At 44.0% G+C, this 25,152-nt stretch overlaps 2 protein-coding genes across 5 annotated transcripts in view; both read left to right on the forward strand.

Moving 5' to 3' along the window:
* Window positions 1-9: 9 nt before the first annotated feature.
* Window positions 10-10,467, forward strand: CSTF1 (cleavage stimulation factor subunit 1). Of its 4 annotated transcripts, none has more exons than XM_035025427.1 (6): window positions 10-140; window positions 2,798-2,998; window positions 4,593-4,870; window positions 5,018-5,215; window positions 6,052-6,442; window positions 9,871-10,467. In XM_035025427.1, the coding sequence occupies exons 2-6, from the start codon at window positions 2,830-2,832 to the stop codon at window positions 10,128-10,130; spliced, it is 1,296 nt and encodes a 431-aa protein (XP_034881318.1). In that variant the 5' UTR covers window positions 10-140; window positions 2,798-2,829; the 3' UTR covers window positions 10,131-10,467. The 4 variants fall into 4 exon arrangements, with proteins under 4 accessions (XP_034881318.1, XP_034881317.1, XP_034881319.1 ...); XM_035025426.1 differs by lacking the exon at window positions 10-140 and adding an exon at window positions 221-316; XM_035025428.1 differs by lacking the exon at window positions 10-140 and adding an exon at window positions 332-350.
* A 7,307-nt stretch (window positions 10,468-17,774) lies between these two features.
* The window catches only part of CASS4 (Cas scaffold protein family member 4), a 33,212-nt gene continuing 25,834 nt past the window's right edge, over window positions 17,775-25,152 (forward strand). The window contains exon 1 of the mRNA XM_035025432.1: window positions 17,775-18,098. Coding sequence (XP_034881323.1) covers window positions 18,063-18,098 — 36 coding nt within the window. The 5' untranslated portion in view covers window positions 17,775-18,062. The remainder of the gene's footprint in view (window positions 18,099-25,152) is intronic.

Below are 25,152 nucleotides of genomic sequence, written 5' to 3' on the forward strand. Positions count from 1 at the left end.
CAGACTTTGGCAGTTCTAGCGCCCGCGGTGCTCTCCGGGATCCGACGTTTGTCGGCCAGACAGCATTTCCTTCGTGCCAATCAACGTTGTCGCGCAAGAGATAAAGTCGGAGGAGGTTAACGAACTACTCCAACGCGCCAGTAAGTAAGATGGCGAGAAGGGCAGGCGAGAGGGGGGGCCGATCGATAGCGCAGCGCTCGGCGCTTCGCCCTTTGCGCGTGCGCAGTGAACGTGCGCTCATAGCGATCGATCGGGCAGAATTCGCGCCTCCATTTTTCTGGGAGAAAGCGGGAGATCGAGAGAGCCGGACTAGCGGGTACTGAGGGCCTGGGATGCATGGAGAGCGCCTGGTGCGGTCCGCTGGGGTCTTCACGGAACCACAGGAAAGATGAGCGAGGCGGGAAGGCCCGATAGTGAGCGGGGTGGCATGCGCCCTGAGTTGCTAGGCTGGGCCTGCACACCCTCTTCTCTTCCTCGAAGGCCTCGCTCCCACCCTCACTCCATCCTTAGTTCGCTTCTACCGCGGGATGGTAGCGGAGCTTCGTGAAGGGGGCGTGTGTGTTCTCGCCCTGGTCCCCCTTCCAGTTCCGCGTGTAGACAGTTCCTAGGGTTTGTTCTTCCCGTCCTGGGGCCTCGGCGTCTTCACCTGCAAATTAGGGGTGGTAATTAGGCACTTGCTAGCCCAGCGAGCGAACGTTCTGTGAGACTTGAGAAGCGGGCCTCGTCCTTTCTTTTCTTTCTGAATCTCTGTATACCCCGCCGATGCTCCTGGCATGGGTGCAGAGACGGGAGAGAACAGTGGTTAAGTTCTGGACTCTGCTGTGGGCAGTCCAGGCGGCCACTTGACGAGTTACTCAGCCACACTTTATTTTCAGTTTCCTAACCTCTTTATGCCTGTTTCATCATCTCTGTTGTGTCGTAGCGTTGTCTACACAAGCATAGATTTATATACAGTTGCTTCTACGTCTGCTTAAATACTTTGATTTCATTCAGTGATTTCGTTCATTCATAACGCTTGTAAAGTGCTTAGCACGGTGTCTGGCAAGTGCTTAATAGATGTTAGCTGCAGTTATTAACACCCATCAGTGCAGCACAGTAAAGACTGGAGCTCTGAGGTCAGATAGCCTGGGTAAGGATCCAGGCTGTGTCATTGACAAGCTCTTTGATCCTGGGTAAGTTAACCTCTCTGCTGCACCTCGGGTTGCCTCTAAAATAGGATTAGATGAGCATTAAATGAGGTAATGCATAAGTTGCTTACGCTGTGTTATATACTACACTTATGTCTAATAAATTTTAGCTAGTTTATTACTGAATTTTTTAAAGATTTTTATTTATTTGAGAGCGAGAGAGGGAGCATGAGCAGGGGGAGGGGCAGGGGGAGAAGCAGGCTCCCCAATGAGCAGGGAGCCCTATGCGGGACTCAGTCCCAGGATCCCGGGATCATGACCTGAGCTGAAGGCAGATGCTTAATGGACTGAGCCACCCAGGCGCCCCTGTCATTAAATTTTTAAGGAGCACTACAGAAAGTCATCAGGGACAACACAGTCCTTGAGTTAAACCATCTGTATTCTAGTCCCGGTTTCTCCAGGCACTGGTCATGGGCCCTTGGACAAGTTATTTTCCCTTCTCATCTGTAAACAAGATTGCAGGGCCTCCCTTACAGGATGGTGTTGAGGACTAAGTAAGAAGAAACATGCTGAACACTCAGTAACTGTTAGCTGTTCTTATGATCAGTAGCTTCAGTTATTCTCCAGGGGGAGTTAGAAAACATGGTTCCCCACTCCTTTACTGTAAGACACCCCCCTTCCAGAATCTTTCCCTGTCAAGTACAGCAATCCAGGCAGTACTGGTGTTACTGCTCACTCCTCTCCTTTCTGGTATTCCTCTCTCCCCTGTGCTCTGACTTTCAATTTCTTGTCTGCCTGTGACTTCTGTTCCTTATTACTGGCCCCAGATTCCTGTGGCCTTCTGATCGCTATCCAGATAAACATACACATACAAACATTGATTTTTCGAAGTCAAATTATCCACTCATGTCCACCAATTGGACTTATTTTTTTGCATAGACCAGAAACCATCATCTACAGTTTTCATTTCACTAAGAGAGAACTTAAGCACTTGTGAACCAATCTAAGGGCACAATCCTTTAGATTTTTACCTTTTTTTCCCCCACGTTTTTATCGTTGTTTTGGCCATATCCTACTTGCCAGTATTTTATTAAGCATCTTTGAATCTTTCCAAAGCTTTGTGGCTTTTGTGCCCTTGTGTTTTTATTTACTATCTAATTAAATTATGTAATTTAGCAAATTTAGTTATCTTAAAATGTGTTTTAAGAATGAACATTGCTGACATCAGTAAACATACCGCTCAGCTGGTGGAAACAGTAGTGTCTAGACATTCAACAACAACAGCTGTCTTACCTATTGCAAATACCAGTCAGTGTCTTATAACAGAAGAAACAAGATTCTGGGATAGCAATAGAGAATAAAAATGACAGGCAGGTAGTTTGACAGAGAAGAAAAATTGATGGAAAGTTCTGTAAATATTCGCTAACATGATTTGAATAATTTCTGTGTGCCACTGTGCTCAATGCTCTGCATGCACCATCTTATTTAACCTTTGCTAACTTGCTTAACAGCTGAGGAACATGGTCTCAGAGGAAGGAGGTTGATGACCAAAGATGATGCAACTAGTTGAGCTGGGATTTATGCCCCGTAAGGCTGACCGGATTGCTGTGTTGCTTCTGTGACTCCCTAGTGCCTCTGCCCTTCACCATCCCTGTTTTCTCATTTTGCAGCTGGCAAGGAAATCGTCTTCCTCTTCTCCACGATGTACAGAACCAAAGTGGGCTTGAAGGACCGCCAGCAGCTCTACAAGCTGATCATTAGCCAGCTCCTCTATGATGGCTACATCAGCATTGCTAATGGCCTCATTAATGAAATCAAGCCTCAGTCTGTCTGTGCACCCTCGGAGCAGCTCCTGCATCTCATCAAACTAGGTAGCTTTGAACGCAGATTCATTGATTCCATGACAAGGTTCCAGAGGTTTTCGTAATCAGAATTTTTCAAGCTTATTTTTGTTTAGTTTTAGTGCCTAGTATGTGTCAAGTACAGTGCTCGATACTGAAAGAGTAAGCAGACCCCAGATTATGAAGATTTTGAGCTGGTTCTAGCCTCAGGCTCTGTATAAGAATTATCTGAAGCATTCTTTCATTGTATTATTGACTTCAGATTTCAGCTCAAATGGTATTTCAGAGCCCTCTTCACCTTTTCTAAAATTACCCACTATCTTCCCCATACCTCCCCAGGTACTCTAAAACAACAGTCCCATTTCCTTCATAACAGAATCACTATCTGAAATTTTCTTCATTGTTTCAGGTTGTTGCCGATATAGTCTGTACCTCCCCAGAAAAGACAGCAAGTTCAATAAAGATCAGGATCTTGTCTTGTTCGAAAATATATCCTGTGCTGGCCTGGGTTGTAGAAAGCACTCAGTAAAATATAGAATTAGCAACATGTTTATACCCTTTGCCTTAGCAGTGCCAGTTTTGAGAATTTGTGTTCAAATTTGAGGAAATAAAATGAATACAACTGAAATACCCAACAATAAGGAATTAGTTGTGAATGTTCTTGTATCCATCACATTGGGGCCAACAACATGATGTAGATTAACATTACACTGGCCAGATGTTTATTTTGTTTGAGTAAATGAACAAGTTACAAAATATCATATAGTGTGGTTCTATTTTTGTTTTAAGAATTGTAACAACTGTGCATGGAGAAAGGTCCAGAAGAATCATGCCACCATGTTAACAGTAATTATCTCTGGGTGATCTAATAGAAGGTCATTTTTATTTTTGTGTTCATCAGTATCCCTAATTTTACTTATACTAATAAACATACTGTTTATATGATATGTGAAGTTATTTTTAAATTTAAAATGCATTTTCTTGAGAAACTTGCGTTTATTTAAATATCAACATTCTTTCAATATGTTTCACTGGTGTTAATGCTAACATTGTATCTGACTTAATGAGCCTCAAGGCTGCTACTAACAGATCTCAGCACTAAAATGTTAAAATCCAGAAGGGGGAGAAAACGGACAGCTTAACTATAGGACTGCTTTTTTTACATTTCTGTAGTGTAATTAAAGTAGAGGATTTTGGAGGCAAACATCGGGGGAGCTGGTGTAACCTGTTGGAGCGCAACCTTCTCTGATCCATACTGCCCATCGTGGGGTCACTGTGCGTGCACCCAGGTCGATACCCATGATTCTGTGAAGCGCTAGGTGTCGCGCAGCTCCAAGAAAGAGTGAATTGACACTGGATCCAGAATTTTGTCTTGGCGTTTTAAAATAACATTTTCTCGTGCACTTAGTTTTCTTCTAATAAAGATTTTACTTATTTATTAGAGAGAGAGCAGGAGCAGCGGGAGGGCCAGAGGGAGAGGGAAAAGCAGGCTCCCCACAGAGCACAGAGCCCAACGCAGGGCTCGGTCCCAGGACGCCAGGATCATGATCCAAGCGGAAGGCAGACACTTAACCGACTGAGCCACCCAGGCGCCCCTCATGCACTTAATTTTTATTCCTTTCAGGAATGGAAAATGACGATACTGCAGTTCAGTATGCAATTGGTCGTTCAGATACAGTTGCCCCGGGCACAGGAATTGACCTGGAATTTGATGCAGACGTCCAAACTATGTCCCCAGAGGCTTCAGAGTACGAAACATGCTATGTCACATCCCATAAAGGACCGTGCCGCGTGGCCACCTACAGTAGAGATGGGCAGTTAATAGCTACTGGATCTGCTGATGCTTCCATAAAGATACTTGACACAGAAAGAATGTTGGCCAAAAGTGCCATGCCAATCGAGGTAAAATCCCAGTAACATACGTACTATTTGCCTGTTGTTCATTGGGAGAATGAGAGACCAGTTTAGACCGGACCAAACTTAGCATTGTTGGGTATTTTGAGTCAGACAGATTTTAGATTTTGAGCATCTGTTTTCTCATTGGTCTAGGTCATGATGAATGAGACTGCACAACAGAACATGGAAAACCACCCAGTGATCCGAACGCTTTACGACCACGTGGATGAAGTCACATGTCTCGCTTTCCACCCGACAGAACAGATCCTTGCCTCTGGTTCAAGGGATTATACTCTTAAATTATTTGATTATTCCAAACCATCTGCAAAAAGAGCCTTCAAATACATTCAGGTTAGGAATGTTTGGAAAGGAGCTTTACATTTTTTTCTTAAAAACAAAGAGCTATTATTGTATGACTATTCTCTTAAAGTAGTCTCAGTGATCACCGTATAAAACTGGAGGACACAACAAGGACACATGCCGCAGGTGGCTCAGGAATCCAGTTTGCATGGACACGTGGTCCACATGCTGCCCTGTGCCCACCTCTTCTGGCCGGTCAGGACTTCTGGCCAGTTTACGCAACAAGGGTTCAGAATCTGTATCACTTTTTAAAGGTTGCGGAACCCTGTGTAAAGACAAATCAACTTTGCTGAAATGTAACTTAATGGGACTCAAAAAATTACTCAGTTGAAACTATCAGATGTTTCCTGGAAAAGTGACATTTGGTACCACATTTTGAATTTGCAGTTCAGAAATACTAATGTTTTGGTAGTGGCTTCTACTTTTTAATAATTTAACTTAGTTTTTCACTCAATATTTGGAGACCTAGGACAAATTGAAGAAGCTGTTCACGTGTACAAGTTGTGTTTATCCTTGTTCATTCACGTGTGCTTGTATCCTAGCCTGATAATGTTCCATTCTGAGTTCACCCGGTGTTCATTTGCAAATAACGAAGCTCGCTTCTGTGGTTTTTGGAATAAATAATCTCACCAGTAAATAGTTTTTGAAATCTCTGTTCAAATGATACTTTCTTGTATTCTAGAAAGTTCGTTGTTCCTTCTTAAACCTGTGTAACGTCTGACTGTTGTTTTATGTATTCTTTCCACCAACCAGATATTTTCCACATTTCCTCTGGATTTTGTTGTTCACTAGTTAGTCACTTAATGTCAATGTCTCTGTCCTAACAGGAAGCTGAAATGTTACGCTCCATCTCTTTTCATCCTTCCGGAGACTTTATCCTTGTTGGGACTCAGCATCCTACTCTTCGGCTTTATGATATCAATACATTTCAGTGTTTTGTCTCTTGCAATCCTCAAGATCAACACACCGACGCTATATGCTCCGTGAATTACAATCCTAGTGCCAATATGTATGTAACTGGTAGCAAGGACGGCTGCATCAAGTTATGGGACGGTGTTTCCAATCGATGCATCACAACTTTTGAGAAAGCCCATGATGGTGCTGAAGTCTGCTCTGCCATTTTCTCCAAAAATTCTAAATACATTCTCTCCAGTGGGAAAGACTCTGTAGCCAAACTTTGGGAGATATCAACAGGACGGACGCTGGTCAGATACACAGGTATGCGAAAAATTGCTATTAACATTTTTTCCGTAGCATTTTATGGTTTCCAGAGCTCTTAAATCCTCACGAGAGCCACACAATAGATGTATGCGTTGAGCAAGGCAGATGTGATCCCTCTTTTAGATAGGAAACCAAGGCTTAGACGTTCAGTAGTTTAGCCAAGGCTGCAGTTCGTAAGAAGCAGAGCTGGAAGTAGAACCATCGTTTCATAACCTTGTTCTTCTCCATACGTTACAGCTTCAGCAAGATCTGATTCCATGCAAGTAACATTTGAGATTCTGGTGGTCCATTTGTAGACCAGTGGTCTGCCTTTTTCCCTCAAACATAAGAGCAGTCCAGAGAAAAGCCTGAGGTAGTGGATCTCAGTAAATCTGTGCATTAGGGAAAGAAGGCTGAGAGGGAAGATCTTGGCCTATTCCTAAGAGTGCAGGTAGCCCTAATAGTTACTTGGCAGTGAGTGTTGGTAAAATATTTTGTCTCATTCCCTGTTCCTTGGAGCTGAAAAGGCTGTTGTTTGGTAGAAGATCTCCAGGAAACTTCAGCTGGTTTCCTCTGTTGTGAGATGTTTGTGTCATACACTAAAATCACCAGGACCAGAACTCTATAAGAAAACAACGCATTGTAAGGGCTGGGCGGTGGTGGTTATTAGTTAGCCCTTTAGAGAAGAAAACTTAAGAGGTGGAGACTGAGACATCTGAACCACTAGGGTGCAGCATAACCCCCTCAGATTGATCTCATGGTAACCAGAGTTCCCTTCCTGCCATCCGTCTGCCTTCTGACATAACACAGTACAACTAACTAGCAAGTCTTGAGAAGAGTCATTTTTATCATAATTCTTGGTGACTTTGTTGAAAAACTTTTGTATGGAGCTATTTTGAAGAATTTCTTTAATTCTTACTGTTCAAGGACTATGTGCTTGTTGCAAAAAGAAGATAGAAAGATGATCAAAGTAAAAGCGGGAAAGCCTCCTCCCTCTTCAGAAGTAACAACCACCATCTGAGTGTGATGTATCAGGAAGGGTACACACTAGATTCTCACAAGATTTATTATGTTTGTTTTGTCTTGTGAATATTGGGATGTTTCATGCTTATTTGTGGCTGATTGGTTTGTTTTGGTGGAGAATTGGGATTTGATTTTAAAATGAGATTATACTGAATTTATATACAAATTCCCTCATTTTCTAATTCACAGGTTAAGACTCCATGTCAGCATGCTTAGTTCTGTGTTTCCAGCTTCAGTGTTTAGTTAGAATTCAAAGGATTCTTGAAATAATGAAAGACAAGGAAAGACTAACAAGCATTAGAAATTTCAGTGTTAAAAATTAATTCAAAACACTAAAAATTAAAATGCTGAACTAGGGAAACAATATGCATAGCATGTGAAGTGGACACATATCGGTGGTCAGTGAGCTCAAGGAGAGCAAGGTGACCTGCAGTACTGTAAACCTAAGAAATGAAAATGGAAGGATCTTATGTACTCATCAGATGGCGGGAATTTAAAAGATTGCTATTATCTTGTATTGATCAACATTTTAGGAAATTAAATATCTTATTGTTAGGAGTGTCAACTGGTAAAGTATTTCTAAAAGGCAGGTTCGTGTCCTGTATCAAAATTTTCAGCATTGGACCCACTATGTGCACTCTTAGAAATTCAAGATTTTTTTTTTGGCAGAGAGAGAGACAGCGAGAGAGGGAACACAGGCAGGGGGAGTGGGAGAGGGAGAAGCAGGCTTCCCGCTGAGCAGGGAGCCCGATGCAGGGTCCGATCCCGGGACCCTGGGATCATGACCCGAGCCGAAGGCAGACGCTTAATGACTAAGCCACCCAGGTGCCCTGCACTCTTAGAAATTCAGTCTAAAAAGACTCTCTCGTCGGGCGCCTGGGTGGCTCAGTTGCTTAAGCGACTGCCTTCGGCTCAGGTCATGATCCTGGAGTCCCAGGATTGAGTCCCGCATCGGGCTCCCTGCTCGGCGAGGAGTCTGCTTCTCCCTCTGACCCTCCCGACCCTCCCCCCTCTCATGCTCTCTCTCTCTCAGTCTCTCTCTCTCAAATAAATAAATAAAAATCTTTAAAAAAAAATATTAAAAAAAAAAAAAAAGACTCTCTCGTCAAGCATGCACAGGCACACACAGAAAGATGTCCATCCCAACATTATCTAGAGTAGGGGAAAGGGAGAGATAACAGAAATGTCCACCAGAAAGCTTTGAGTAAATTGTTGTTTAGCATCCTTTTCACGGTAAGCAGCCTTTAAAAGTAAATACTCACCCTGCACAGCTGTATATGTGTTATACCTCATGCTGATCCTTGCAACCAACTTGTGGGTAGGTGCTGTAATTATCCTCCACAGAACAGAAGAGAAATTGAAGGTGTGACAGGGCTATGTAATTTGTCCGTGTTCACATCACTAGTAAGTATTGAATCCAGATCTGATACCAACACTTATATTTTTATCCATTAAACTATATTCCATCTTTATAGACTGTTGAATAAAAGCACATGATGTGGGCACCTGGGTGGCTCAGTTGGTTAAGCAACTGCCTTCGGCTCAGGTCATGATCCTGGAGTCCCAGGATCGAGTCCCACATCGGGCTCCCTGCTCGGCGGGGAGTCTTTTTCTCCCTCTGACCCTCCTCCCTCTCATGCTCTCTGTCTCTCATTCTCTCTCTCTCAAATAAATAAATAAAATCTTTAAAAAAAAAAAAAACACATGATGTATGCTCTGCTTTACAAATGATGGACAACATACAGAGATACTGAGAAAGGATATTCGTCAAAATATTGACTCTGGGTATAAAATTGTCAGGCAGTTTTAATTTTTTATGCTTCATACAGTATTTTAAACATAAAATCTGTATTTTCATGGTCCTAAAAAAGCCTAAAGCTTCCTTTTGGAGAGCAGATGTTCATTCATCCCAGTAATTCTGTTCTAGGAATTTAATCCTGAGGAAATAATGTGTTCAATACAAAGAATTGGTCACAGTGTTATTTGCAGTCAGATACAAACTAAATGCTTAGCAGGAAAAGAATTAGCTAGTAATAGTGCTTCTTAACAGTGGTGTATTTTGCAGCCAGTAAAAAAAACATGGAAGAATGAATGTACCCAACAAAAAGTTGATTTAAACTATGACAGAAAAGACATACAATATAGGACCAATTTTGTATTTTTTTAAAGATGTTTTTATGCCTAGAAGTACATCAGAGCGTTCACAGTTAGTTGCCCGAGGTGGTGAGCCCGGGGTGATTTTCTTCTGCATACTTTCGTGGAGTGTCCCAAATTGCACAATAAATGTGTGTTCCTTCCATTTTAAAATGCTGTTTTGCCATCGACGGGATAATTAACCAAAGTACAGCAGTCTGAGGATGGAAAATGTAAACGTGGGCAGCTAGCCCTGGCACTCAGACCCTTACCCTCTCATCTCTTTGCAGGTGCCGGCTTGAGCGGGCGGCAGGTGCACCGGACGCAGGCCGTGTTCAACCACACCGAGGACTACGTACTGCTGCCGGACGAGAGGACCATCAGTCTGTGCTGCTGGGATTCTCGCACAGCCGAGCGCCGGAACCTGCTCTCCCTGGGCCACAACAACATCGTGCGCTGCATCGTGCATTCGCCCACCAACCCCGGCTTCATGACCTGCAGCGATGACTTCCGAGCACGGTTTTGGTACCGGAGATCAACCACGGACTAGCCCGCCTCCAAGATATGGGGTTCTTTTCTCGACTGTGCCCCTCCTGCCCCTGCATCCCATCACCAGCTCCAGCTCTGGTAGTAAGTCACTGCACCACCTGGCAGTCATGCTGCCACCTCTCCATCCTTCTTGGATTTGTACAAAAGAATCTTTTTTTACCTTGATGTAGAATCATGGTGGGAAAAGTTGGAAACGCAGATCTGTGCGGTGGTTCTGCATTCACTGATTATTACAGTGTGATTTTCATCGGTTTTGTAAATACAGGACTTGCCATTTCTCTTGAATCTCTTGATCATTTGAAGAAGGATAGAGTATTAAAGTGCTTTCTAGATCTCAAGTGGATCTGTCCTGAGGAATTTTCGTTTGATGGTTTTGTCAACTTCTGTGCCTGTTCTACAACCTCTTTGTCTATATATCTCCTTGCAGAATACATTTGGGCAGATAAGTAGGCATACAGCTCTGAGAATCAAGAGTGTTGTGCCATATTAAAACCAGTTTAGAGAATCCATCAGTTCTATCCTAAAATGACATCATCCTGAAAATAAAGCTCGAATCTCCAACTTTAGTGTTACACCTTTTTCACTTCAGTAAAATTAGCGGTCAGTTTTTCCTGAAGATTTGTAGGAGACAATATGTTTCATCATACCTCCCACCTTCTCCTTTCATTGCCTGCAAATGCTTATCTTCAGTAAATACTTCTCATAAGATTATTACCGGTTGATGGAAAACCTAATTGAAGATCCATCCAATCTAATCAAAATTAGGTGACCCCGCTGCCGCTCTCCGGTGTTGCTTGTTTCACAGATGATTAATATCGATTGACTTTGTTCTTGTGTAATTTTAAATCTCATTTTTCAGTTCTCTTCAGCATGAATTGTCACTACTCATCGTGGATGCACACCGGAGCTATGTTCTTGGAAGATTTTTGCAATTAACCAACCGATAGGGGTTTTCTTTTTCTCAAAACTTTTTAGAAAGTGACACTATTTCTCTGGATTCAGCTCAAGCTAGGTCAGGGAACCCTAACCTCCCCTCTGAAAGATAGACTTTGGTTTATATTTATCCCCAAATACAAGAACCTCATGATCTGGGTAGGAGCACCTAGAAATAGAATCTAGGGTCATTTGATAAAAATATTAAATAGATTAAAGTTAGTGTTTTATGTTATAGGAACTTTAAAATCTTCTGAGGTTTACTGCATAAAAATTCTGCATTAGTCATCCTCAAGGAGCATTTCAACTTTTTGGTCTATGAAACCATTTTAGGCATGCTTAATGTGTTAAATCAGAGTTTTAGTTCAGATTTCCAAAGAGCTATATTTTTTGGTCTATAGTGAGTTTGGATTTATTTTTATTTTGTGTCCTGATTCTCCAGCACTTGAACTTGGCCATCTGTGAGTGCTGCTTTTGTAAGATTAGAAGAAATCTACGGAATAGGAACAAGAATAACCAGTTCCATAAAAAATTACCAACCAGAACTCCTCGCTTCTATTTCTGCTATTTCTTTTGCTTTTGGCCCTATGAAACTATAACAGAGAGTGAACATTTCCACGTCCCTCTGCTCTCCCACATGCAGTAGAGTGACCCCGTTGCATTCCCCAATTTAAGTTCCACTGGGTCTTTTTAACTGTTCATGAATTTAAATAATGATGCCTACTTTTTCCAGTTTCTGGAATAGTCTCACCAGTGGATCTGTAGTTTCAGGACTCCTACTTACAAGATCAAGATACTTTTGTGTGTTTCCAAAACAGACTTTTTTTTCTTTTAAAAATCACATTAAGGGACACCTGGGTGGATCAGTGGGTTAAGTGTCTGCCTTCAGCTCAGGTCACGATCCCAGAGTCCTGGGATCCAGCCCCGTGTCCGGCTCCCTGTTCTGTGGGGAGTTTGCTTCTATCCCCTCCTCCCCACTCCTGCTCTCTCTCCCTGTCTCTGTTGCTATCTCTGTCTCAAGTAAATAAAATCGTTAAAAAAATAAAATAAAAATCACATTAATATTTTGAACTGGTGTAAGTGCCAGGATTATTACATGGGCTTGACATCAGCATGTCATTAACTGTACCACGGAACACCCTGGCTTTCAAACAATGAATAATAAGTCAGGATAAAAACTTATAACTTCTATGTTATTTTTTAAAGATATGTGATTTCTAAAATAAACTTTTTGTATATAATGATAATTTAAAGCTAGTTCTTTTTTGGGGGGCCTTGCTTTGAATGTTTCCATATTTGAACATGTGCCGTCAAGCAGCAGTTATGACTTTGGTACTTTTCATACTGTTTCTTTAGTGTTTCGTTCTAGAAGTCAGATTTTTATAGCCAGATCTCCTTTAGCTATGTACCTTATCCCAAAACTAAAGTATAATTCCATTTCTTTTGATGAGTCAGAGAAACCAACCTTCTACCTTAGACTTTGGTTTCCCTTAGGAAGGGCGATGTTGTGGGAAGGGGGAGGCGTCCCAGCTCTGTTACTGACTTGTTTAGTAGTAAAGCAAGCCACTTCTCTGCAGGGCCACAGCTTCTTTATGTGATTAAAGAGCTTAATCAAAATCATCCCCAACATGCACTCAATCAGTAAGGCACTTTTTTTTTTTTTTAAACACCGCATGCTAGAAACAGGTTTGGGAGAGGGGGAGACTTCTGTTTCTGAAAATACGGTGGACCAGGTACTCTGAGAGCCCTTTCAGTACACCCCTGTATAGAATTTATTTTTATTTTTAATCTCTGAATAGCTGAGCTAGCAAGAAATTCTCAGGGAATTTTTGAGAGGCAAAACAACCAGAAATCACAAACCCAGACACTCAGGAGCTAGGGGGCAGCCAGCTGCACCGAGGACATTTGTCAATCCCCTGGAGCCTAATGATTTCTGAGCTCTGACCTCACATAGTGGGAGCTTTGGTCCAGACCTAGGAAGAAAGCCCAGAACCCAGAAACTGCCCCATTCCCTGAAAGGGTGAACTTGACAAAAACCCCGCCTCCCGGAGAGAGGATAGCCGCCTGACTGGGTGCTGGCTCAGGTTTGTGGCGAGGGTCTTCTCTGACAATCCCATCTACAAGCTATTTGTCCACATAAGGTGGGAACAAACCACTCGCACTAGTGGCTTCGAGAAAAGCGAGCTGAGAATCTAAAGCAAGTCCAAGAGCGCCTGACAGAAGCCAGCACAGATGAAGGAAGAACACATCTTTACCCCAGGCCCCAGTTCTCCCAGATCCAGCTCTGAGAACCATGGGTTCATAATCAAGTATGTAAGGAAACCCCCCTATGACGAGAAGCAGTAGAAACTAGACAGAGTCAGACTTGAAGACTTGGAATTAATCAGATGCACGATATGTGAGTGCATCGAATATGAAAAGCTGAAACAGGACCGAGGACCAAGAGACTTAAAAAAGTGACAAAGGGGATTTGAACAACAACAAAAACCTTTTAGAAAATAGTCGACATTTTTTAAAAGATTTTTTATATTTATTTATTCGACAGAGAGAGGGAGGGAGAAGCAGACTCCCCACTGTGCAGAGAGCTGGACATGGGGCTCCATCCCAGGACCCTGAGATCATGACCTGAGCTGAAAGCAGACGCTTAACCAACAGAGCCACCCAGGCGCCCCAATAGTTGACATTTCTATCACTTTCATTCCTTAGGTTTCTGGCCTTTTTCTGGAGCTTTTTTCCTTTACCTTCCGACTCCCTTTGTGGGCGTTTTAATCTGTGAAGCCTCTTTCCCACTCAGCATTTGGCCAATTTACTCTTCACAGCCTGGTCGCTCACCTGACAGTGACCCCTTGCCTGTGCCCCCAGGTTCTACCCTGGGGTTTTCTCGAGCTACTCTTAACACTCAGCCCCTCTCCTCCAGCTTTTGGCCCACTTGATGCCCACAGCATTTCTTTTGCGTCCTGTTTCTCAAGTCTTGCTTCCTTTTCCCTCTCCACCTTGGCATCAAAATTCAGGCTATCAAACAGAGTCATCACTGACAATTAGAATCCTAGTCCTCCCTGTTTTATCCATGCATTAGGGAATTTAGGTGAATTTGTTGACAATTTATGAAATTCTCCTTTCACCCAAAGAGCTGTATTTGAGTTATCTTCTTAAGGTTAACAGCTGCCAGATTACTAGATGATTTTAAAACCATGCAGTCTGACATTTCCTGCTAAGCCTTTAATGCTCTGGATGTTCTTCACCTGGTGTCCAGCTTCACTTTAAAAACTCAGGCATTGAGTGACCAGCCTTCGAAGACCACCCCTCAAGGAGCTTGAGAGCTCAAAGTCTGCATGAAAACAGTATAAAGCATCCCAAAAAACAGTCCCATCTACAAAAGCAGTCTACCTTCCTGTGTATTTATTAGGAGCTATAGAAGTGAAGTGGTCAGATACTCCAGGCTTTGAAGAGAAAATTCATCCAAGATACTGTTCTCAGGAGCGTTTGTCAAGAGAAGGGGGGAAATTACCTTATCAGAGTCTCGGAGTTGGTTCCCTTGAACTCTAGCTGTTTCAACCTTCAGTCAGCAGGATATTACGAAAGCCACCCAATTTCCTACAATAGCAAATTCTTGCAATATTTGTGCACAGAAGGACACATTTGCCTAAAGAAGTAAATACAAATGGATTGCAGCAAAATGTCTAAGGCCTTTCATTCAGAAAAATGACAGGGCCAAATAGCAGACTGAGAAGCCAAGCCCCACATTCACAAAATACAGCACTAGGTATCCGGGTAAGAGTGAGTCTGTTTCCTTTTGGGACCAAATCTATGACTTTTGTGTCTTCGTTCTGTTTTTTAAATTTAGGTTGTTTCTCCTAAATAAGTGAATAAATAAGAAAACATGCAAATTACAGCATTCTAACCTGTATCTGGAACTCCAGGGTCGGCCCTTCAATAGTGGGAAGAATCACTGTTAGGAGTTTGCCAAGATGGTGGGAACTGTCCAGACTGGACCTGGCATGAAGTCTAGCTTTTTACTGAGAGGCTTGGGTCTGGATTCTGCCTCAGTCCCATCCCTGTGTGACCTTGAGCAAGTTTGTCCATCCTTTTTACTTATTTTCAAATATATGCAAAGGTCCATTATACAATAAAAAAACAATGGTTGCCAGGGGCTGGAGGCCAACAGGGCGATGAGGAGTGACCGCTAATGGGTATGGGTTTCTTCCTAGGGTGATGAAATATTCTCAAATTAGATAGTGCTGATGGTTGCACAACTCTGAATATACTAAAAAAAAACCCAACAAACACTGAATCTGTGCTCTTTAAAAGGATGAATTTTGTGGTATGTGAATTCTATCTTAATAAAGCTGTTGTTTTTTTTAATTCAATGTCAACAGTACAGTATAATGAATGTCCACGTAGCCATCACTCAGACTCCCCAGCTGGCTACTCATAGGTAATCTTTTACATATACCTCTAGCCTTTTTCCCCTCTCTTGAATTATTTTGAAGCAACTCCCAGATCTTTATCTGTAAAAATTTCAGTATGTATGTCTGAGAGATAAGGACTTTTTAAAACAAAATCATGACATAATGACATCTAAATACACATGGAAGCATCACATTGAGGTTAATCGATCCCACCCTGGAAATGTGAACCTCAGGCTTAGCTCAGTCGTGCCTGCATCTTCCTCATCTGAGATGCGGGATGACCCACGCCCACGAACACAGAGGTGCAGGTTAGGGCCAGAAGAAAGCAGGAGCGAAGAGGCACACCCCCGAACAATGTCCAGATTCACATTCAACGACATGGAAATCACCTGCCATTTTGTAGAGGGCTTTGCCTTACAAGTATTTCTATCTCTACGCCTTGCAGGAGTACCGCTTGAATGATTTGTCCTATCTGTAAAAACTAATAGGGTAAAATCCTTCTGCTAGTCCAGGCTGTCATTCATAACCTCAGCCTTTAGGACTCATTGCTCTTCCATCTGAATCTGCTTGGTTACCTTAAATGGAACTTGCTAATTCCATCTCTTTTTTTGCATATTCATGGTGTTGCAGCTAGAAACAAGCTCTGCTTCTATACTGATCGGCCCCTGCTTCTCATATCTTGCCTTCCTCATGAAGCCTTCCCTGCATTACTCCCCATTCTCCCATCTCTATCGTCCTCTCTGTGGATCTCCACTTGGAACTTGCTGCTAAGTCAGCTTGTGTTCTCATTCTGTGGGGTCATTGTTCCCTCCCGGTTATCTGCTCCCATCTGCGACACGTCAATTACTCGGCCCCGGAAGTTAACTTCCGACGATGATAACAATTGAAAATATGAATTGTCTCAGCCAGAAATCAGTCAGCTATTCCCACCAGTAAGTCCTTCCTGGTCCTATCCGTCGCTCAGACTTGCGACGGATAGCCAGCAGACCAGACAGTGAGCGCTGTAATGGCAGGAAGGTAGCAATAGGGAGAGACCACCTGTTGGAAATGCAACCTGAGCCAGGCTCGGAAGAATGGGTACCAGTTCATTTAAATGAAATAAAACTGGGAATGTGCCTAACAAGGAGTCTTCTTCCCTGTACGTTCTCTCTGAATGTTTAGTCCGAATTTAGGGAAAGTAAAAAGACTTAGCAAGTAATGCTGAACTGCAGTGAGCCAGTGCTCTGGTTTCAAGTTCAGACGATGGGTGGGTGAGATTTAAGAGATAATTTAGGGCGCCTGGGTGGCTCAGTCGGTTAAGCGACTGCCTTCGGCTCAGGTCATGATCCTGGAGTCCCGGGATCGAGTCCCGCATCGGGCTCCCTGCTCGGCGGGGAGTCTGCTTCTCCCTCTGACCCTCTTCCCTCTCGTGCTCTCTGTCTCTCATTGTCTCTCTCGCAAATAAATAAAATCTTAAAAAAAAAAAATGCATTTCAAGGGGCGCCTGGGTGGCTCAGTTGGTTGGGCAACTGCCTTCGGCTCAGGTCATGATCCCGGAGTCCAAGGATCGAGTCCCGCATCAGGCTCCCTGCTCGGCGGGGAGCCTGCTTCTCCCTCTCCCATTCCCCCTGCTTGTGTTCCCTCTCTCGCTGTGTCTCTCCCTGTCAAATAAATAGATAAAATCTTTAAAAAAAAAAAAAAGAGATAATTTAGGGCACCTGGGTGGCTCAGTTGGTTAAGCGACTGCCTTCGGCTCAGGTCATGATCCTGGAGTCCCTGGATTGAGTCCCGCATCGGGCTCCCTGCTCAGCGGGGAGTCTGCTTCTCCCTCTGACCCTCCTCCCTCTCATGCTCTCTGTCTCTCATTCTCTCTCGAAAAAAAAAAAAAAAAAAAAAAGATAATTTAAACTGTACTGAAAAGTGCTCAGCAGCCCTGGTACAGAGTCAGCGCTCGGAAAATGCTCATCATGAAGTTTTGTGAGCCAAGACAAGGAGGTGAGCATGGGGTCAGAGCGAGGAGCAGTGTGTATCAGAGGAGAGATGGGTCGGGACTAGGTCCTTTAGGGCATTCCCCTTGACTTGTTTTCTCCTGGCTGTTTGAGGGGCAAGTTTAGGAAGCAGGAAGGAAGAGACACTGACCACGATCACCAATTTGGCCTAGCGGCCTCTAATCAGAAGAATGAGCTTGGTGGAAGCTGTTCACAGTGTTTATGGGGACGAGAATGTGGAGCGTTCATACCCTGAGCTTTCAAAGTAGGAACTTCACCCTATAAGGCGGAAGAGCGTTTTTGTTTTTTTTCTTCTTTTGTGGTTTCACATAGCAAATGTGTGACAATCTCTACTTATAGACCAAGTGAGATGCCAAGCATCGAGGAGTGAGTGTGGCCTGGATTTCTGTCCCCTCTCCATCAGCGCCTTCATTTTCCTCTTATTGTGCTTTCCAGAAAGTTTGCCTGCTGGGAGAATCGTTTTGACAATTTCCTGTGTTGTCAGATAACTCCATAGAATTCAGTTTCTGAGAACCGGCCAGAGGCATGCGGTGACATTGCATAATCCTCCTCTGAAGCCGGAGATATCAGCTGGAGAGCTCACGGGAGCTGTTCCACACCAAGATGAAGGGGGCAGGCATCATGGATGGTGCGCCCAAGGTGAGTGACGGGGGCTATTTGGATGGGCGGGGGCAAAACAACCCGTTATGGTTAAAGACAGTGACCGATTTTCGTTCCAAGTTTCTAGTGGAGTCGTAAATACTAGTAACGTGAGCTTGAGATGGAGAAGTTTAATGTAAGTTTAGTGTGGAAAAGATAATGTGTTCTAAAGCTACTGCCAGTTTGATTCAGAGATGGATGCAAATGACTTCCTAGCAGAAGCCAGTTTCTGGGGTTCACGACACAACCCATCCATCCCTTTGGGTCCACTTGCTTTCTAACAAACTTCTCGAGCAAGATGTGAGGCTCGGCCTCAGCCCACCTTGACCTCTCTTCTCTCTGGACCCTGCAGACACTTAGTGTCACTCCCAGGTGACCTGGTTGATTCTGTGTTCCTTCCCAAGAGCAGAGTCTAGATCTGGCTTCAGCCTCCCGTGGGCTGAGTCCACAGGGGGCATTCCGCACACCATTTCCCGGGAACTTTTATACTGGTACATGTGAGTGGGGCTCAAGTCTGTGGCATGAATCAAAAAAAGAGTCACTGGGGCGCCTGGGTGGCTCAGTCGTTAAGCGTCTGCCTTCGGCTCAGGTCATGATCCCAGGGTCCTGGGATCGAGCCCCGCATCGGGCTCCCTGCTTGGCGGGAAGCCTGCTTCTCCCTCTCTCACTCCCCCTGCTTGTGTTCCCTCTCTCGCTGTGCCTCTTTCTGTCAAATAAATAAATAAAATCTTTTTAAAAAAAAAAAGTCACTATTTAGAAAGTTGTAATGGCTGCTTTAAAGGAAAAACAGCTGGGACACAAGGAAAATGAAGCTCAAGGATTTTCTCGCTCTGCCTTTTTAAAATGTGAAGTAGAACGGGGAAAAAAATGAAACAGTTACTAAAGGGAAAGCTTGTTTATATGAATTACATATATGTTACTTAGTATTAAAATAATAACAATGGATGTCACCGTGGAATTTATGTAACCGAGTAACCTATGACAGCCTCTCTTATATGGATTGCGTGTAAATATCTAAGCTACCCTAGAATTTTATACCCAACTATTTTCTTTGAAAAAAATTTAAACCATTGGAAAACTGGGGGGGGGGGGAAGTAATTCAGTAAATCCCTGCATATCCTTTACCTAGATTCACTGATTTCTGGCACTTTGTCACATTTGTCTGCATCTACTTGTGTATATTTAGACACACGTGTGCGCACACTTTGTTGTTACTGTTGTTAAACCATTTGAAAACAAATTGTAGGCATAATGACATTTCACCCCTAAATGATGCTTCACCTCAACATGTGTCTCCTAAAAGCAAGGACATTCTTCTACACAACTCCAATACGATCCCAGGCAAGGAAATTTAACGTTGAATTAATAACATCCTTCTAATACTCAGTCTACATCACAGCAGTACGAGGGCAAGAACTCACATCTTCAACTCCTAGCCCAGAGGCAACCTCAGCTCAGGGTTTGTTGGGTCCCCTACAAACTGTCAATGCACATATGATATAATATACTTTTTAAAAGGCTTTCTACAAGGGGCGCCTGGGTGGCTCAGTCATTAAGCCTCTGCCTTCGGCTCAGGTCACGATCCCAGGGTCCTGGGATCGAGCCCCGTATCGGGCTCCCTGCTCCACGGGAAGCCTGCTTCTCCCTCTCCCACTCCCCCTGCTGTGTTCCCTCTCTCGCTGTGTCTCTCTCTGTCAAATAAATAAATAAAATCTAAAAAAATAAATAAAAATAAATAAAAGGCTTTCTACAAACAGGAGCACTAACTGAACAACGGTTGAGCTTCTCACCTTTTACAATTAACAATACATATTAGAGTTCCATTTATTTCAGCACAGTTCATCTCCTTGATTATTGCTAATTAATTGGTTTTTATTAGATGGCGACACAATGCAGTCAGGGGCCATACCATGTAAGTGGTTCTCAGTTTTGGTGCATTTGGCTTTGAAGCAAGCTCATGTCCATCGGGGGCACCCCGGAACACCTCTCATACCCTGAAGGTGGCCTGCGGACAGTGGGTGGTGACCAGTGACTGCGCATCACGCCGTCCCCTGCTGCTGCTGATGGTCACCCAACGGTTCCGTATAAGTAGAGTCTTTACCTCTGTGCCCAGCAGCCTTTGTATAGCTGACTTTCATTAGGTTTTCCCTAAATCTTGTATAAAACCAAGAGAAACTGAAAGATAAATAGGATGACGTTAGTGATAGGAAACACTGGGAGTGGTACACATGCAAGAGGTAGAAGCTCGTCATGTGTGGCCAAGTGGTCTGTCTAACACGTCATTTGTTGGCTTACTGGACGGTAGCTGGCTGACTCTATGTTCAACTCCGTTCGAGAAATGCTGGAAAGTTGGGTCTAGAAGACAGGGTGAATAAGTGATTTTATTATATGTAAACCTTTGTTTGGGATTTTGGGTAGTTTAAAAGTGCCTGATTTATGAAAATAGAGTCTGCGTGTACTTTAGTGATGGAGTCCCATGTGTTATGAACTGTATTCACTTCTGAGTGTGCATGTGTGCCCACACGTGTGTGCCCATGAGTGCACATCATGAGAGGTGATACTGAAATTGGCATCTTTGGGCACAGACATCTTTGTCTCGCTAGAATTGAAGGAGAATTACAGAGTCAAAGAAGCATGGTATTTGTTTTCCTTCACTTTCTGAGAATTTCTGAAACTTGATTCTATTTTAAACCTACTTTCTCACAGTATTTTCTCTACAACCAGTACTTTCTCTCTTCTGTCAATACGGCCGTATGCTCACTTGGTTTTCTGAAAGGAGTTTTCAAACAAGTGTCTTTTCCCTGTTACTAAAGGGTAGATGTCCAGAGAACTGATCAAAAATAATATTTATGTTTTACACACATTTAAATGTTCTTAGATGTCCTTAACATTTCGGATCCGGCCTCAAGGAAAGAGCAAATATCCTTTAGCCCTCTTCCATTCCAATTCTGGGTGGAGTCGTCCTCGAGCCCCTCCAGGAGGGTCGCAGTAAAGACGTAGAATTAAAATCGCCAACATTCCCAGGGCTGGTCTAGACAGACCCAATGGCGATGCGTCTGCCGCTTGCCCAGATGGAGCTTGCTTCAGTGCTTCTGGTTAAGAGCACTGGGGACGTCGTTTGTGGGTGGGGAGCAATTGCAGGCTCTCCTTGTGCCTTTAGGACCTCTGGGGTGGGAAGCAAGACATTTTAACTCAGTCTTTGTTGAGGAATGGCAAGAGGGAATGTGTGCAGAGAACTTAATATGGCCACAAGGCCAGCCTGACCCCATCCCACCAGGTGCCCCCCCACCTCACTGCCTCCCCTTCCCCTGCCTTGGGATGTTCCATTTGGGGGCTGGATCCCTGGGGCCTCCCCACAAGCATCTTCCACACTCTCTCACTTGCTTGCTCGACCCCTTTCTGGACTGCCCCATCCAAGTCACCTCCCCAGCCACACCCTCCCTGGTCATTCTCATCTTCCGCCTCCTCTTCCTTTATCAACATCTGAAGTCATCTTTCCCAATTGTTTCTCCCTTTGTTCATCATCTGTCTTCCCCTCTGGAGCGTGAGCTCCACAAGGGACAGAGCTGGGCTTTCTTATTCGGTGTTGCATCTCCAGTGCCTACTGCAGTGCCTGCCCATAGTTGGTGCCCAATAAACGCTTTGAGTGTGTGTGAATCAGTGGGAGGTCACAGAGAGTGCAGATGGAACCCTTGCGACATAGCCCTGCCCTGCCCCAAGGTCAGAGACAGGACTTCCTAGTTGTCAGACACCTGGGAATCTAAGCTCCCTAACCCCTCTCTGGCCCCAGCCTGACCCACTCAGCCTCAACTCTTGAGAACTGGCCCTCTTCCTGCTCCCATGGTCAGGTATTGCCTTAGATCTGAGCCTTTGCAGCTGAAGTCAAGGTCACAAGGACCTGCAGCCTCCCAGTGACCTTGTCCAGCAGCTCCATACCTTCACCTGTCTCACAAGGCAAAACAGCCCAGGTCCAACAGCCAGCTTGAGAACACAATTCACTGTCCATCGTTGAGCCATCTACCCAGCATGTAGTTATTGGGTCCTGGGGTTTGGATGATCAACACAGAGCTGATGTTCTAGTGAGGTCAGAATGTCAGTAGATGAGTACCTGGACACAATGGTTTCAGCTGGTGATAACTACCATAAAGAAAATAAAACAAGATGATCTGATAGAGGTGATGGACAGAAAGTGGCCTTTCTGGAGACCTGAATGATGGCAGAAACATTCGCGGCAGAGGAGACAGCAAAGGCAAAGGCCCTGCAGGGGGAAGGAATTCAGCATGGTGGAGGATCAGTGAAAAAGGCCAGCGTTGTTGGGGCAGAGGGACAAGGAGAGAGAGTGGGCAGAAATGAGATTGGAGGGAGAAGTAGGGTCCTGTTCACATAGGACCTTGTGGGTCCTATAAGAACTTTGAGGTGCATTCTAACTGCAAAGGAAGCCACTGGCCTATTTAAAGCAGGAGATGACATGGTCTGATTTATGTTTCTAAGACATCACTCAGGCTACTATGCAACAAATGGACTGTTGGCCAAGAAGAGCAGAAGCAGGGGGATGAGTCAGGAGACAAGGGCGCGTGGCCTCTCTTTCCATTTTGGGGACTGCCATGCTGTTCTCAATGGACACAGACAAAAAAAAAAATCGCTTGCCCTGCCTTTTGAAAAAAACTTTTGACATTTGAAACCATGAGCAGATGTGAACAGAAAGAATAGTAAATAAAGGTGTAAATAGGTTTTATTGAACTGCATGTTCAATATACACCCCCCTTTTTTGTGAAACCGATGTTTGTTTTCTACCAACCTTATTTCCAGACAATATACCTTTAATTCATTCAATAACTATCGAGGGCCTGCCCTGTGCCACTCACTGTTCTAAATGCCACCAAGGACAAAAGTGTCTCGGCCCCTTCCTCAATATAATAAACTGTCGTTTTAGTTCATAAAAAGTCCATCACATTATATGGTCACTCCTGTTTCATTTTGCTACAGAGCTCACTATAAAAAAAAAAAAAAGCTACACAAAACAGCCTCACGACCCCCAGAGTTACCAGACTATTCAAAGAAAAGTGGCCTGCATGATCACTGAGTGGGGAAGCAGCTCTAGAAACAGAACATGGTCATTTTGGAACTAGGATGACTAAGGGAGGAAATGACAAGTGCCTGGAGGGGAATAACTTCAAAGGACAGAGGTGGGAGGCAGGGAGAAGTGATATTTGGATACTCCAACATGACTTGCAAAAAGGGGAAATAAATATTTTAGGAACCGTGTCCAGCTGTATTGCTCATAAGCCACTTGTGGATTGGAATGGAAGAGGATGCTTGTGTCCACACCATGGGAACAGAGGTAATGTCAAGAAGGCAGTGTGTCCTATGCCTGGGACAGCATCTCAGGGTCCTGCATCAAGGCTTTGCCGTCTCTGCAAACCCCTCTCAGGAAAACACGGAAACCACTGAAAAGTTATCCACGGGCACGTCTTGGCTCCCCGTGTGGCCCGCCACTCCAGAAAGAATGTCTCCGGGAGCTTTGAAGTTACTGGATGTACACTATTGTTCTTTTTCTTTAAAGTGTTGCTTCTCCATAGAATCAAAAGCAGCTTTTGCTACGCATCTGTTACTGGTAGTCTGTCATCTGGGGAGAAGAAAACAGAAGAAGTGAGATGAGAACGCAGTAGGGTCTTTCTCCCTTGGAGATGTTTGCCCTTTGGTTAACAGAAAGTAAAAAAGGGCTTTGTGGGATGTTGGCTTCGGGTTCAGAGTGTAAACTTGCCCCAAGGTTGAAAGGGCACCAGAGTCGGTTATAGACAGCGAGTACTTCAAGTTGCTTCTTTCCTACATGATGTTGCCCAAAGCGAGGCGATCAATGAGCATCGTGAGATCAACATGGTCAGTGACACACACCCGTCCCTAACCTTCCTTGTGGTCTCCCAAGTAAGACTTGCAATGGGTCTATCTGTAGCCCATTATTAACAACAAAATGAATAAGCCCAGGAACTGGAATAAATTCGCACCCACAGAGGGGGAGACCAAGAGCTTAAATCACAGGGTGGCTCATTGCTTTCCTAACACCCTTAGAAATTACCCTGGGGGATGGAGAATTTGGTGAACAGGCATGAACCCTCCCTTATTTTTCTGTGATCTGTTAAATGGCTTGGGCCAGCTTTGAATTCTTCCTGATCAACCAGATGGAAAAAATCACACCCTGCAGGGACCTTGACTGCTGGCATCCAAGACGATCTTAGATGCGGGGCATGAATAGAACATTTTTCTAATGTCAGTTATGTATTGTCATGTGCATTAGAAAAAATTAAAACTAGCTCATCAAACGTAATTTTATAAGTAACGTTGCTTAGGGAGAGTTGTTTTTAATTGGCTTCATTTAACATTTTACTTTAAGTAAAAAAAAGTACCGAGGGCACATAGCTATGACAGGAAGCCATTAATAGACATACGGAGTTGAAGAAGCAGTCTTAGATAAAGTGTCCTCCTCGTCGGAGGTGGTACGATTGCACAGAATACCTTCTTGTATCCCCCCTGCCTTTCCTCTTCTCTTCCCTTCAAAAAACAGAAAGAAAGAAGGAAGAGAGGAAAGGAAGCTTCCAGAAGTTGCTTCCAACTTCTCTTTTTTCCAAATGAGGTATCTTAATCAATAACCCAAGGACGAGGCTGGCCAGGAGTGAACGTGGAGGTGCTGGAGGGGGGACGGCAAGGAATAGAACTGCTGGATCTCTAGGGCTCTACGGACTGAAGGACACAGTTTGGTATAACAGGGCCCGTCTTGGGCCGTATCTTAAAAAATCAATTACTAGAAGGCCTGGTTTCTTGTTGCATCATTTCAATCCTGAGATCCTAGATCAAGGGGACCTGGTGCTGCTCGCTCCACCCGCCCCTCTCCCAGCCCACGTCGTCAGACATACAGTAGGTGCTTAATATATAATTGTCAAATCAATGAAGCGCTAAAAGTACATTCTAGCAAGGTTCCCATGAATAGGGGAAGTAGATTCAAACAAGTGGATCTGGTTGAGACCCAAACCTATTGGAAAACCACAGAATTCAGGCC

Source organism: Mirounga leonina, unplaced genomic scaffold (assembly GCF_011800145.1).
Source record: "Mirounga leonina isolate KUSES-001 unplaced genomic scaffold, KU_Mleo_1.0 Mir_195, whole genome shotgun sequence".
NCBI lineage: Eukaryota > Metazoa > Chordata > Mammalia > Carnivora > Phocidae > Mirounga > Mirounga leonina.